The sequence below is a fragment of the Elephantulus edwardii genome, unplaced genomic scaffold, assembly GCF_000299155.1.
Source record: "Elephantulus edwardii isolate Elephantulus edwardi_28Jun2011 unplaced genomic scaffold, EleEdw1.0 scaffold00061, whole genome shotgun sequence".
Lineage (NCBI taxonomy): Eukaryota > Metazoa > Chordata > Mammalia > Macroscelidea > Macroscelididae > Elephantulus > Elephantulus edwardii.
In genome coordinates this window covers 4,568,318-4,583,633 of record NW_006399811.1, presented here as the reverse complement: position 1 = coordinate 4,583,633, position 15,316 = coordinate 4,568,318, and the positions used below count along the sequence as shown (strand labels likewise).

Here is a 15,316-nt window from a genome sequence, read left to right as displayed (position 1 = left end):
GAGTTGCCTATGTACAGCAAATGAACAGACCAGTGCTATATGACATAGAAGAATGTTTGACCAAAAACAATTAAAATCAGGCCTGAGGTATTTTAAAATTCCAGCATGCTTAAATGCTGGTGGACTCTGGGCCAGAGACCCCTAACACCCACTTGGGATGAAAAGAAAGCCATAAGAGCCCCAAGTATTCTGTATGTGTCCCTCCTCAAGATGCGAGAGGCCATCCTAAGACCAGCATAAACTGATTGATTCACAACACACTAGCCCTCTGGTGGATTTAAATTTCTCTTTGGATGTGTCAGTGATTTCCTTTGCTGGGACAGAATTTCCTTCAGACTTTGGCGGAGGACAGGCTCTGCTGTCCGGTGACTTAACAGATTGGCCTACGGCAGGCCTTCCAGCTGCCATGGGAGGCTAGGGGGTGTCAATTTCACCTTACAGATGAGAAGTTTAAATTAGAACCTAGATTCTCACCACTGGACCAATTGGTAGCATCAATATGGATGGTGAAGAGATTGAGATTGTTCACAGCTTTAGTTTGCTTGACTCCACAGTCAATACTCTCTGTACCAGCAGCTAGGAAATTAAAAGATGTATTGTCATAGGAAAGTCTGCTGTTAGAGACCTCTCCAAAGTACTGAAGAGCAATGGTGTCTCTCTGGAGACTAAGGTGCATCTGATACAGGCCATGGTCTTTGCTATCACTTGTTATGCATCAGAGAGTTGGACAATGACTAAGGAGGATAGAAGGAAAATTGATGCCTTTGAGCTGTGGAGAAGAGTATTGAGGATACCATGGACTGCTAGGAAAACAAACAGATTCATCCTGGAGAGGGTTAAACCGGGTGGCTCCTTGGAGGCAAGGATTCTGAAGCTCTGTCTAACATACTTTGGACATGTTGTAAGGAGGGACCGGTCCTTGGAGAGGGACATCATGCTTGGTAGGGTGGAGGGACTGTGCAGGAGGGGAAGGCTCTCTATGGGGGTCAATTGATTCAGTGACTGAGGTAATCAGGATGGGTGTGTCAGAGACAGTATGGTTGGCACAGAACAGAGCAGAGTTTAGGGCTGTTGTACATAGGGTCCCTATGAGTCGCAAGCAACTTGATGGCACATAACAACAAAATCAGGCAACTTGTAAGTAATCAAGGCAGTACAGTTAAGATCCACAGATTGTTTTGTCAATGTGAAAATGAAAACCGAACCTACTATTTTAGGGTTGATTCCAACTCATAAGAGATTCTGTAGGACAGGGTAGGCTTGCAAGGCTGTATTCTAATTATCTAAAGCAGACTACCCTAACATTTTCCTTTGGCGGAGATCATGGGTTTGAACTGCCAGTCTGTAGGTTAGCATCCCAGAGATTCCTCACTTAAGGCATAAGATAGGAAGAACGCAGCTGTCATCTCCTTGTTAAAAGGGAGGGGGAAATGCATGGAACTAACTTTAAGTTGTAATAGCCTTGCTTTAATAAAAAAGGGTAAAGGTTGTGCTCCAGCCCCTATTTCTGGAGTGAAAATCACATGCATGCTTGCATGTAAGTACTCTTGTATCCACGCGTGCATGCACACACATACACCTTTCTCTCTCTCTCTCTCTCTCTCTCTCTCACACACACACACACACACACACACACACACACACACACTCATACTCCAGTGACTTCTTTCTGCACGCTATTTTCTAAGCCAGAAGCAACCTCGGATCACTGGAAATGATGCAGTAGTCATTTTGATTCCCTTTTTCTCTCACCTTCAACATCAGTATAGCAGGCTGTCCATTTGCTGCTGAATGATGCTTGCTATAAATGCTTAATGCACCTGAATGAATTAATTGAGTGATGCATGGAGGTAACAAAAGGAGCTTGGACTCAGTGTGGGAAGAGCCCAACCGTCCTCCCACATCCGTCTGCTGTCCTCTCTTCCCAGGGTGGCATGATTGCTCTGCTGCTGTCCATCTTGTGTCTGGTGATGATCCTGTACACGCGGCGGCGCTGGTGCAAACGTCGCCGTGTCCCCCAGCCCCAGAAGAGCGCCAGCGCGGAGGCCGCCAATGAGATCCACTACATTCCTTCCGTGCTGATCGGGGGGCATGGGCGGGAGAGCCTGCGCAACGCCCGCGTGCAGGGCCACAACTCCAGCGGTACCCTCAGCATCCGGGAGACCCCCATCCTGGATGGCTACGAATATGACATCACGGACCTACGGCACCACCTGCAGAGGGAGTGCATGAACGGAGGGGAGGACTTCGCCAGCCAGGTCACTCGAACCCTTGACTCTCTGCAGGGCTGCAACGAAAAGGCAGGGATGGACCTCACACCAGGTACAGTTGAACAAGGACAGGGGAGAGGGGAGTTGGCTGTGCCTCTGCCTGGGGGAGGTAATACGAGCATAGGGAGCAGCTGCTGTCTTCTATGGTGATTTGTCGTATGTAATGGGGCATGCCAGTGCTATCCCCCAGGGGGGCTAAGAAGAATACCGTATTTCTTGAGGTGAAGAGAGCTTTTTCTAACCTAGAAAAAAAATCAAAAAGAACAGTGTATTTGGATCCTTCTCACCTCTACCTGCTACTGGAAGCAAAGATACTTTTATATACAGTTGAAGAGTGGGTGAGAATCTTTTTAGTATGCAATGAGCAAAGCCCAGGAAATAAAAAGAGATCAAAATTAACATGTGTAGATGGCATTTTGGCATATAGAATATTTCCATAGCTGATTTGGTTCTTCACTGAAGTAGAGGAAGTGCTGGAAGAGTTTTTCTGGAATTCCTGAGGCTTTGTAGTTTTACCTCTGTGACCTTTGTACAAGATGGCTTCCCCAAGGAAAGTGGTGGAATAGAGTCGCAGTGTCAGAACTCAGATATTCTGTGCAACTGTGGAGACACAAAGGGGTTAGGACCTAAAGTAATTGTGCCAAGATCAGGGTCAAGAACAGGCAGCGTGAGAAAGGTTCTTTGCATTTACAATTACTCACCTTTTTCTCTCTCTAATCTCTATGAATAAGTCACTCCTTATAGATAAAATCCCAAGACCAAGGCCCTTCACAGAATTGCCCTGTCTTGGAGGAAGATGATTTTGTTTTCAAGTGTTGCTTAAGATATATCGATTTCCAGTGGGGCTCAAAAGGAATGGATTTACAGAAATGTCCATTCTATTTGGTCATCCATAAGAGATTCTTTATTAATAACTCCTTTTCTACCAAGATTTAAAGTCTGAGACTACTTCAGGATGAGAGGACATGTCTTTGATTTCTCTAATATTAACTGACCAATTAGTAGGAGCTTTGGGGGCCTAGTGGTAAGGAACTGCACTGCCATCCCTACACCTACCAGTTAGCTGTGATATTCAGGGATTACACACTCAGATGTCTTCAGAGGGAAGTCAAGTAGTTAAACACATGTGAAATACCTAGTGAGTGACCATAGGGAATGGTGCAAAGTGTAGTCAAAGTATGTCTCAATACACGCAAATTCAGGATCTCTTGTAACTATGCTGACCAAAAGAAAAACCATCAACAGTATGTATATAGTCAGAGGACCAGAAATGTTGACCCCTCAATAAAGACTTAGTTGAATGGGGCTTTCCATATTAATCATCCTCATTTTTTCTCATTCTCCCATCGTTTTTATTCCACCTGGCAAACAAAAGAGAATAATTTGGTTTCTACCAGTCATTTCCTTCAAAATTCTTTATTTCAATTCTGTGAAACCTCATCTACCCAGCCCATGCAGATGACTTTGCTCTGACTTTCTTATGGCCATTTCTCTCTAAGTTTTCCCTGGAATTGTCCTTATACAGGAAGTGACAATGCCAAGCTGTCGTTGATGAACAAGTACAAGGATAACATCATTGCCACCAGCCCCGTGGATTCTAACCACCAGCAAGCTACCCTGCTCTCTCATACCTCCAGTAGCCAGAGAAAGCGGATCAACAACAAAGCAAGAGGTACCCATGTCTCATGTTAGAGGTCACAGGTATATTTCTTCCTGTGGATAATGATGGGGTCATTAATATCCACTGCCCACACTCTTGGATTGCTAGAGGAGTGTGCCCTAGAGTGATCACTCTTGAACTCTCTTGGGAACTACTTATAGAAGAGTTGAAATAGACAAACCCTTTGACCAAGTAGTTTTACCTTTAAGAATTTGTCCTAAGGAAATAGATAAGCTCATAAAAATGTCTGTAAAAAGGCTGTTCATCACAGCATTATTTAAAAGAGTTTAGAAATAGAAATAGCTTAAATATTCATCAATAAGGTTAACGGCCTGCCACGTCTGTCTGCTTCCTAGTGGGTTACTATGCAGTCATTGAAAATGATTATGTGGAGCTCTATGTTAATGTAGATTGTTGCCTACAATACAGTAAATGGGAAAAAAAGAGAGAGCTTATAAAATAGAAGATACAGCATAATGCCTTCTTTCAAGAAGATTTAAAATCCGTTATCAGTTTCAGTGCCAGAAAAAGGTATGATGTATAAACATGAAAAGAAGGAGCTCTGGTGTAGCATATAACCTTATTGGGCTGCTACACCAAAGGTTAATGGTTTGAATCCATCAGCTGCTCCATGGGAGGAAGATGGAAAGCCTTCTCCTGTAAAAATTTAGAGCCTTGGAAATCCGCTGAAGGGTCGTGGTGTCAGGACTGACTCAATGACAGTAAGCATATAAATCAAAAGTTAATAGTGGTTGTTTAAATGGGTGAGTGGTATTAGGATTTTCCCCTTTATATATTTTTAAAATACCCTACAGACATCAGTTTGTTCTCATCTCCACCAGAATCATGACCTATAATGAAGAAAATGTCCATTTCTTCTTTTTCACCCATCGTTCCTATAGGTCCTCTGGGGCAAGCAGGTGCCAGATGGTCTGAGTGGGTGGGAGTGAGGAGGCAGGGCAGAGAAGGACTCCAGATTGCTGTCAAATGAAGGTCTACTTTGTTGACATCTCTATGTATTAGAATACCTCAGTTGCCATGGCTGCTCCTCCCAGATTGTCAGTCGGCGTGCTGTATGGGCTTGGCTGTTGAAGTAGCCAGTGATTTGATGTCATGAAAACAAAACTGAAAGTTCTATTTTATTTCTACTCCTTGTCTTTACAGCTGGATCTGCCTTTCTGAACCCTGAAGGAGATTCAGGCACAGAGGCAGAAAATGATCCCCAGCTAACCTTTTATACTGATCCATCTCGGAGCCGGAGGCGCAGTAGAGGTAGGTAGAAGGGAGTACAGTGGTGAAAGGGGCCTATTGGGATGAGACAGAGGGGAGCTAGAGGTGTTGGACACTCTAGGTGGCAGAGAGCTCTGTGTACTGAAGCTGGTTTCTGCTGGACGAATCCTTGGACCACAGTTCGTGTTCCCTTCTGAAGAAGAATGAAGAGCCTAGGCTGGAACATTTCAGAGGATCATCTCTCCCAGATAATGGCACTCTCAAACAAGTTTCTAAGTTGTTTGAAAGGCTATTTCTTGGTCAGAAGACTCTCAATTCCTTCTGGAAGCCTCGTGTTTAGACAAAGGAAGTACAGGAAAAAAATAAAGTCAATAAATGGATATGATATTGCAGACTCCATCTCAAGCCTTAGTATTGAGATAGGCAGGAATTAGGGGGCCTAAAAAGGTGTTTGCAATGGCCTTTGACTTTTTATTCCCTTCAAAGTGGAGATACAGGTTCTCAAGTCACTTGATCCCCCTGTTTTCTTGGTAGGGTTTCGGCTGTCTAATGACTTCTCCTCAGCGTTGATAAAGATGCCCTTCTCATGCAGCAGATGCTTATTGGCTTCAAGTGTATCTGCTGTGTGTGCCTGTGCTGGAATTAACATCATCACTGAGGGAGGATCTTGGTTCCAACACCATAAACCTCACCATTCACCTGCTGCATGACTAAGGATACAGATAACAACTTCTCTGAATCTCAGTTTTCTCAAATACTAAATGAGTTAACAGGACATTACATGTAAACTTACTGTGGGAATCTAAGAGTTAAACATACTTTCTTGACACTTGGTGAAGCATTATAAAATCCTTAGTGTTTTTCCTATTAGAGCTCTCCATAGTGTAGGCTGTGTGTTGGGGTTCTACAGTTCTCATCTTAAAAGAATTCTCAGAAAGACCCTGGCTAGTGGAAGGTATCAATAACATTTCTCTCAGCCAACCAGGTTTCCTCAAAACAGTCATTTGGCCTCTGTCCCACCTCTAATTGAATTCTCATCTTACTGGAGGTATTCTTCCCAGAGATGGGGGGGAAATTCTTTCCTTCCTCAACCCCAGTTTTTATAGACCCTGTTGCTATCAGTCCAAATGTTCTTCCTACCGTTTTCCTCCAGCAATTGATGAGGATCTAGGGATCCTGATTTCCCAACATTCCAGCCTCTCTGAGGTGGGAACTTGAATTGACTTCTCTCATTCTCCCTTGATCCTCCTTACGTGCCGCTTCTTGTTGTCACATTTTGTAGAGTCAAAACTGCCTCATAGCTGACCCTCCAGTAGGTGTTCAGGAGGAAAACTACGTACAGGAGGAGACTGCCCATTTTTCTCCCAAGGAACAGCTGGGAGATTCAAACCTCCTACCTTGGCATTGGCAGCACAATTCCTTACAACTAAGATATATAGATACTGACTCAAGGTCTATCTTCAGAGACCACTGTGGTCTTAACCTACAGGATGTGTCCTGTTCTTACTAGATTTGTTTAATAAAACTAACAATGATGATGAGGTCAATAGAGTTTATATATAGCAGGTGGAAAAGTCATAGAACTTATATATCTTTATTCAGTTTTCCTAGTTCACTGAGTATTTATTGCAGCTATTTGAACTGGAAGCATCTTAGACATGAGACCTTTGTAATTTATCTCTATTTTTCTGATGTGGCTTGTGAAGGATGTTGTCTATAATAGATGCTTAATACTTTTTTTTTAATTGAACAGGACATATCACTCAGACCTGCAGGAACATTTAATACCACCATGTCATGGGTCAGGTTTGGTAATAGGTGGGAGAAACACAGCCCAGTGGAAAGGGTTAATTTGATAATGTGAATAAAGTAAAACTATGAGCATTCAGAAGTGAGAACAGTTAATTCTACCTAGCAGCAATTGGAAGCACAAAGGAGATAATAAATAGAACTGGATTATATACGATGCATAGAATTTCTTGAAAGAGGAGAAAAGTTTGGAATAAGGGCATTCAGGTTGAGGAAGAAAGCATAAAAGAGCCTTAAAGACACAAAAGAACTTGGTACGTTCAAGGAAGTAAAAGTAGTTCAACATGGCAGCTATAACTTGGGAAATTATATATAATTTTTATATAGAGAGAGAGGGGAGAGGAGGGGAGGGGGGAGGAGAGAGGGAGGACAAGAGAGTACGCTGCACATTGGGGTGATAGTGATCCAGTTGGCTAAGAGGCCGGCTATCAGTCATTCTTGTTTGTTGTTAGGTGCCGCTGTGTCATCTGTGACTCACAGCCACTCTATAAACAACAGATCAGAACCTTGCCCTATCCTGAACCATTCTCACAATCTGTAACATGCTGGGGCCCTTATTGTTACTGTCACTGTCACTGTGTGAGTCCATCTTGTTGAGGGTCTTCTTTCTCTGACCCTCCACCTTTCCCAGCATGATATTTTTTCCAAGGTCTGCCCACTCCTGACAGCATGCGCAGTGTGTGAGACAGTTTCACCACCCTTTCCTCTAAGAAGTACCCTGGTTTTACTTCCTCTAAGACAGATCTGTTTGCTTTCTTGGTAATACATAGAATATTCAATACTCTTCTCCATCACCACAATTCAAAGGCATTTATTCTTCTCTGATTATCTTTATTTATTGGTTAATTTTCTGTTGCATAGGAAGGACTCTTCATATAACAAGTTACTGAATGTGCTCTTATTTCAGTAGGTCATGGGAAACTACTCAGAGTTTTGAGGCCAGGTAGCAACACTGGATTTTGGAGAGACAGAAAGATCAGTAACTGGGCATTGCAATTACAGACAAGTGGCAAGTACCTGGAAACAGTGAAGCAGCTGTGTGCCAAGAACTCTGAAGGCACAACTCACCGAAAGTGAGAGGAAGACCAAGCGATGAGTGACAATCTGTTCTTGAAGGTTTCAGGGAAGTGTTTACAGGGAGATGTTGTTCCAGCCGAGACTTGAAGAGGAGGTGTATACCAGGCTGACAAGGTGACAAAATGGCATTCTGTGGAGGAGGAAGTAATATGTGTAGAGTCAGAGAGACATAAATGGTGATAGTCTAGTCGAGGAGCTGTAAGTAGTTTATGAGAGAGAAGCTTAAGGTGCAGGTTTGTGGGTTGCTTAGGATGTCAAGCTGGAGGATCAACAGGAGCCAGTGAGTTCAGAATATTGATTCTGAGGGCCTTGGACTCAGTGCTACAGTGGGAGTCATTGAAGATTCTGAAGAGCACATCCCTACTCCACTGTGCTTTGTGAAGGATCGCTCTGGGGTAATGAGGCAGATGGATAAGAGTGGGGGGACCTTGAAGCAGGATGGCCGGGTGAATAGAGAGAGGAGACATTTTGGAGGCAAATACAAACGATTTAATAATACAATGAGTAGAGGAGGTGTGGCTTGTGAATGAGAGGGATGAATTAGACACGGTGAGGTTTTCTGATCCAAGGAACCATGTGGATCTTCACTACGGCAATGAAAATAGGAGGAGGGCAAATGTGGAGGGAAGGTGGTGATTCAGTGTTGTGCTGTTGCATTTGGATGCCTGAGGGATATCCTGATGCTGGGTTGGCTGCTGAGAGCTGGGCTGGAGACACAGATTGCTCAGTGTGAGGAAACAGACTCTGTGACTAGAGGATGCAGTCAAGAAGAGCAGATCTCCCAGCAGGAATGGGCTGGGGGATGCTGAGGTGCACTGCTACCCTTAGGACATTTCTGCTGAATGTGTTTATCTGAGGAGAACCTAGGCCTCGACCAGGACTGGTATGACCACTGGGCAGATCCATCCTTTGTCATAATGGTTGCAAAGGGTACACTGGATCCAAAAGTGGAAGAATACATTGTTCCTCACAGTCTGAGGCCTCAACTGGGCCTCCATGTGATCCCTGCCTGAATGCCTTCATAGCTGCTTGACCCAGCACAGCAGAAAGGGTCTCTAACCCCCTGTAGCTTCTCTAACCTCTTGTTCATCACTCAGAGCTACCTCACCAGACTGTGGTAAACATGAAATTATATGATCCCTGTAAAGCCCTTAGCAATGTTGCCTGAATTTTAAACAAAGCCATCACTGCTGAGTTGATTCCAACCCTTAGTGGCCCTGTAGGGCAGCGTTAACTGCTGAATGGGGCTCCTCAGGTTGTAATCTTTACAGAAGCAGATTATCACTTTGTTCCCCTGGAGTGACTGGTGAGTTTGAACCACTGACCTTGTGCTTAGCCGCTGAATGCTTAACTGCTGTTTCATCAGGGCTTCAAAACCTAGTTACCACAATGTCATAAATGTTTAACTCCCAATGGGAGGCTGATGTCTTTGAGAATTATTCTTATCTGTAAAGTGGGCAATTCCTATACCTATGCAAAGGTTTATTGTAAGGAAACAAATATTAAAAGCAAGATATTATATGCAAAATACTTAGCACAGTATTTGACACCTGGTTAGTGCTTCCTGAGAGATTCCTTTTATTACTGTCGATAGTAAAATATGGAACGGAAGGAAAAATGTAAAAGGACCCACACAGACAGTGCTGCTGGCAGCTTGCTTTGCCTTCTTGTTTTCTCCTATCTAAAGATGGGTTCTTCTGCTCGCTTCCATTTTATCTTCTCCACTAAATGATCAAACCAATAGTGAAACACCTCTCTCCCTGCACCTCTTTCTACCCCACAGCTGGGGATGTTTCTTCTTCCCCAGTACTTACTATATCCTTACCAGGTTGCCATTGCTAACCTTACACCATGATGACAGGACTGTGATGTGACTTACGGTGCAACAGCAGCCTCTGCACACACAGAGCTGCTTGTCCTCCCTCTTCTCACCCAGAGCTCTCCTGAGCAAGGTCACTTGGTGCTGCTCAGACCCAGAGCTTAAACACAAGGTTCTCAAGCTCAAGAAGTTCACCCCACAAATGTAGTTTGAGGCAAGGGGTAGAGGGGCTGCCTCCGCAGAGCATTTATAATGAGGTGATGAGCACTCAGAGAATTCTGTGTAGGGCAACAGGATTCCTGCTGTCCATTAGCAAGAGGATAAAGCAAGTAAAACCAAAGCCAGAAGTAGAAATTCCCAATCAATGTAATGCCATCAAGTCGATTCTAACTCCTATCAGTCCCGTGGACTACAGAGAAGAACCTGAGCTTCATAGGGTTTTCTTTGCTATGATCTTTACATAAGCAACTAACCAGGCCTTTTCTTCACAGCATGGGTGGCTCAAACTCTCAACCTTGAGATTAGTAAACTCTAAACTCATTGCTGGAACCGACTCATAGCAGACTCTCCATTGAATTTCTAAGGCCATAAGTCTCCCAGGAGGAGAATGCCCATCTTTCTCTTTGTGAGCAGTTAGTGGGTTTGAACTGCTGTATGCACATGGTTTTGGGGTCAGCAGTGCAATCCACTGTGGGCTATGGCACCAGAAATCCATCATAGATGCATAGCCAGGTTCACAGCGTTTGTTCCACTGAAGGACCTCCAATGAGACAGAGGGAGAGAAGCCTTCCTTTTATGCTTTCGTTTGTGAACATGACACGGGAAGAGTGCAGAGGGCTTGCGGTCAGCTGCCCATTGTGGACCCTGACAGCCACTAGTTGGCCAGGCCCTCTGCTCCGCAGAGATTAAGGTCAAAAGGCCATGCAGTTGCAAGCATTGCCCACCTCCCCTAAGTGTGCTAGGTGCCCTCCTCCCCGCACCTCCCACCTCTCCCAGGCTGTGCAGAGAGGACCAAGAACAAAAGGCCAAGCTGGACTTTCTTGCTGGGATTTTGACCTCCGTGTGCCTTCCTTTTGTCTTGCTTCCAGTGGGCTCTCCCCGGAGTCCCGTGAATAAGACCACCTTGACGCTCATCAGCATCACCAGCTGTGTGATCGGCCTTGTGTGCGCCTCTCACGTCAGCTGTCCGCTCATTGTCAAAATCACCTTGCACGTACCTGAGCACCTGATCGCTGACGGTAAGCCCCCTTTCCCCTCATGAGACCTCTGCCCCCGAGGAGGAAGATTTTCTGGTTAGGCAAGCAAGAGAAGCGAAGAATCACTGTTAGTTATGATCACAGAAAGCGGGCATGCGCGCACACACGCACACACTCACACCCATACAAATGCACAGAGCATAAACCCAACTGAGTAAAGCCTAGGGCCAAACAAGTGTCCACATATAAAATATGTAAGCAGGTTTTAAAAAAGCACAACGGGACAAATCACCATGTCTTTATTTGCGTGTACTTAGTCCCACTTTTGCTTGTCTTGAAATTAGCCCCTGTCTTTGCAGAGAAATGCGGAGCGTGCTGACTACAGGTGGGTCGACGCTGAGGTTCACTTAGTCTTTGAGAGAGGAAGAGCTAAATGGAGGAGTAGAGGTGTTTAAAGATTAGCCATGCTTCTTCAGTTTGGTATGCTCGGGTGGAAAATTCCTAATTGCAGTAACTCCCTCTCAGCCTAGAACTCTGAAGCAATAATTTACTTTCATCCAGGGAGACCCCAATATAATGAGGGAGTAATATAGGTTCTGAGAGGCCTTGAATTATTTAAGCCCAGAGTATCTAATTGACTTGTTAATGTCTCTTCTCCGGGCTGCTGTAAGGCTGGAAACAGGTGGGGACTGCTCGCCGTGCTGGGGGCCTGCTATTTCACAGCCGGCGAAGACAGGCAGCAGGTCTCTGTCACTGGATGAGAGCCAGTGCCTGTGGCTGGGTCTGATGGAGCTGTGCCACGGCCCTCAGAGTGTGGGCCTGGCTCTTCGTCCCTCAGGAATGCCTAAATGAGACGAGAGGGGTGAAGCAGCAGGGGAGATAGGACAGGAGGGTCTAAACCTTCTGGCCTCATGGCTGTCCAAGCAATAGCTGAGCCTCCATCTGCTGATCCGTTGCTCTGGAGCTAATCGAGGGCCAGGGCTGGTAGAGGTAATGCTCTTTGATGGGGACTAATGGGCAGAGTGGCCTTTTCTCTGTCTTCAGTGACTTGGGCGCACTGTGTGTGTACATTTGGGCCTGCTTTCTCGCCCCCCTGCAGGGAGCCGCTTCATCTTGCTGGAGGGGAGCCAGCTGGATGCCAGCGACTGGCTGAACCCCGCCCAAGTGGTACTCTTCTCACAGCAGAACTCCAGCGGGCCCTGGGCCATGGACCTCTGTGCCCGGCGGCTCCTGGACCCCTGTGAACACCAATGTGACCCCGAAACCGGTAGGCGGGAGCACCGGGCAGCGGGTAACTGTCAGAGAGATCATGTCTCTTGCAATCACCCCCTTGAAACTTAGATCATCCTATGAAGCTGTCCCTCTGCCTTCAGAAGTCCACCATTCAAGCCACCATTCTATGGTCAAGCCACTGAGCTTGTTGGTTTAAAACACGGGGTCATCTTCTGGCTGTATCAATGGGAGGGTCCTAACTGTAGCTTCAGCCAGAAAGATCAGCAGAGGATGGGCTCTGCTACCCATTTGTCGTCATTCAGGGCATATTTACTTGCTGGGGCTAGACATTTTATGATTTTTAAATTAATGCCTGTTTATTATAATAGAAAATCTGTAAAGTTCCAAAAGCTTAAAGAAGAAAATGATAATCATCAATAATTCTATCACCTGGAGATAATCTTTCTTAAAATTTTAATATCTTCCTTTCCAATCATTTTTCTATGCATGATTTTTTTAGAGGCTTGGCAGCATACTAGATTTAATAGTTTTCTTGCTTTTTCTCCCCTCGTAATGTTCTAGAACAAGGATTTTCTAAAACCATCATCATATAATCTTTAATAGCATGACTAATAACCTTTTAGTCCTTAAAGTCATAATTTCTTGCATTGTCTGTGTTGTAGCTCATTTAAATGGTGCCTGTTATTTGACATTTACCTAAACACCAAACCAATTGCCATATAGTTTAGATTGTTAAATTTTGCAAATACTAAAAGGAGTATCATTGCATATAAACACAAAACACATTTGAAATTCTTTTCTTAGGTACATGATTTAGATGTGAGATCACTAGGTCAAACAGTGTGTACACCTTTAAGGCTCTTATACTGTCAAATGGGGCTGAGGCTGGAGTGAGTGAGAGTCCAGAAGCAGCACTGGCATGCACTGGAGGGCATGCTCTGCAGCACTCTTACGGCTCCTTAAGTGTCATCATATGCACAAGAGTGGGGCCCGCTTTCTGAGTTGATCTCACTTTCATCGCAGAAGGTTGTTATATGCCGCCAAGTCAGAAAGAACTCTGAACTAACCCTCTAGTGGGTTTTCAGAGGCTGTAAATCACATGGGAGGAGATTGCCCAACTTTTCTCATAGAGAAACGTAGGGTTGAATGACCTGTCTTTGAGTTGGTGGTGAAACTCTTTATCCACTAGTCCACCAAACCTAATGCCAGTAGAGTTTAATACCATGGTGAGATCTTTCATAGAAGAAGTATGATGCCATAGAGTAAAGGAGGAGACTGCTATGATATCCAAGATCTCCCTATTGAGCAAATTTTGCCAGAAAGAAGGGCTTTATTGGTTTTCAAGAGATGCAGTAACAATGTATTACAAGCTATAGAACTTACAAGACATAAACTCATTGTTTCTTAAGGCCAAAAGTCAAAATCAATGGGGAAGTGTCTCTCTTGTCTCCTCTAGCTGGTCAGACCTCAGACTCTCCTTAGCATGCGTGTGATTCTCCATATGGTATCCTTATTTTGTGTATCTTTCTGTATCTCTTTCCCTCTTTGGAAAGGACATAATTCAGATTGAATTAGGATTCATCCTGCTCTAGTATGACCTCATGTTAACAGATGACATCCTAAAAGACCCCATTTCCCAGCAAGCTCATGTTTCCAGACACTGGGTTTAAGAGCTCAATATATCTTTGAAAGGGGCAGCATATAATCTAATTTAGAACAAGGATCAGTTTTTCAGTCTCTTTTTCAATCATCTACAGTTTCTACCACACTCACTCTTCTTCTACTTTCTCCTTTTCTTTTTCTTCTTCTACTTCTTTTTTCTTCAGGTGTTGTAGTTGAAAGATCTCACTAGAAACTGAATCTGAGAGAAGCAGTGCCTACTTGCATAATCCATTATTACATCTCTTGGAGGGAGAATTGGTAGCCGCAATGCCTACATGCCTACAGTTCACCTTTTTATGTCTAAAAGTTGTTTTTACGTGGGCCCGTCACAGAGATTTTAGGCCCCCATATGGAAGAGAAGTACAACATTTCAAACATCTGCTGTCTAAGACTGTACTTACGTGCTGCTCCTCCCACGCTGTCAGGCAAACACCAAACCAAACAGATGGGCTGTACACCATGCTCAAGAGCCAGTGTTCTCAGGAGAATGAAAGAAAAAAAAAGAACTAGTTACAAAGGTGGGCCCTGTCCATACTATGAGCTGGTCTGTGGTCTCCCAGTTCACCAGCTGGCTTGGATTAGAAGAGTTTGGGACAGTCTCAATTCTTAAACTCATTGTTGAGAGAAATGTGATCTCCAGTGGCTCTTGTTTGCTGTTCTAGGGTCAAAGAAAAGGATACACCTTTAATTGCATGTGGTGAAGGAGATAATTGATGTTTTAAGGTGACAGGGGTCCTTAGTGTAAAGCTGGAGCAAATGAGCAATCAAAACTCCCCAAATCTGTTGCTTTGCTTTCAAGTTGTTTCCAAAACATGGCAGCTACATGGGCTACATGAGAAGATTGGCTTCCTAGGGTTTTCTTGATTGTATGTAACCTTAACAGAAACAGATTGCTACCCCTTTCTTCCATGGTTCCACTTACTGCTGAGTACCATCAAGTCAGAACCAACCCTTAGCTGACCCTCCAGTGGGTTGTCCAAGGCAGTAAATCACATGGGAGTTGATTGCCCTTCTTTCTAGCAAGAAGCAGCCTGTGAGTTTAAATCAGATGCCTTTCGGTTGGCAACACAGCTCCTTACCCACTAGGCTACCAGAGTTCCCTCATGATACCACAGCATGGGCTCAAACCAGCAACCTTCAAGTTAGTAGACCAATGTAAGCTGTTTATATAGATGGACCAGCCTCCTTATTTAAGATCAATACTTAAACACCAAAATAGTATATATTTTGTCATCCATATCTTTCTCTCTCTCTCTCTCCCTCTCCCTGTCCCTCTCTCTCTCTTTCTCCCTTCCAAAGCCCCAAAGTTATAGAATATAGAATCTGTGCTTTATTCATCATGATATCAGAGAAGAAGTAG

General features: G+C 44.4%; 1 protein-coding gene across 2 annotated transcripts in view; it reads left to right on the top strand.

Moving 5' to 3' along the window:
- The window catches only part of ASTN1 (astrotactin 1), a 572,154-nt gene that overhangs the window by 258,358 nt on the left and 298,480 nt on the right, over window positions 1-15,316 (top strand). For both annotated transcript variants that reach the window (XM_006887713.1, XM_006887712.1), the window contains exons 3-7: window positions 1,929-2,322; window positions 3,796-3,942; window positions 5,095-5,202; window positions 10,954-11,103; window positions 12,161-12,328. In XM_006887713.1, the coding sequence (XP_006887775.1) occupies window positions 1,929-2,322; window positions 3,796-3,942; window positions 5,095-5,202; window positions 10,954-11,103; window positions 12,161-12,328 (967 nt within the window). The remainder of the gene's footprint in view (window positions 1-1,928; window positions 2,323-3,795; window positions 3,943-5,094; window positions 5,203-10,953; window positions 11,104-12,160; window positions 12,329-15,316) is intronic.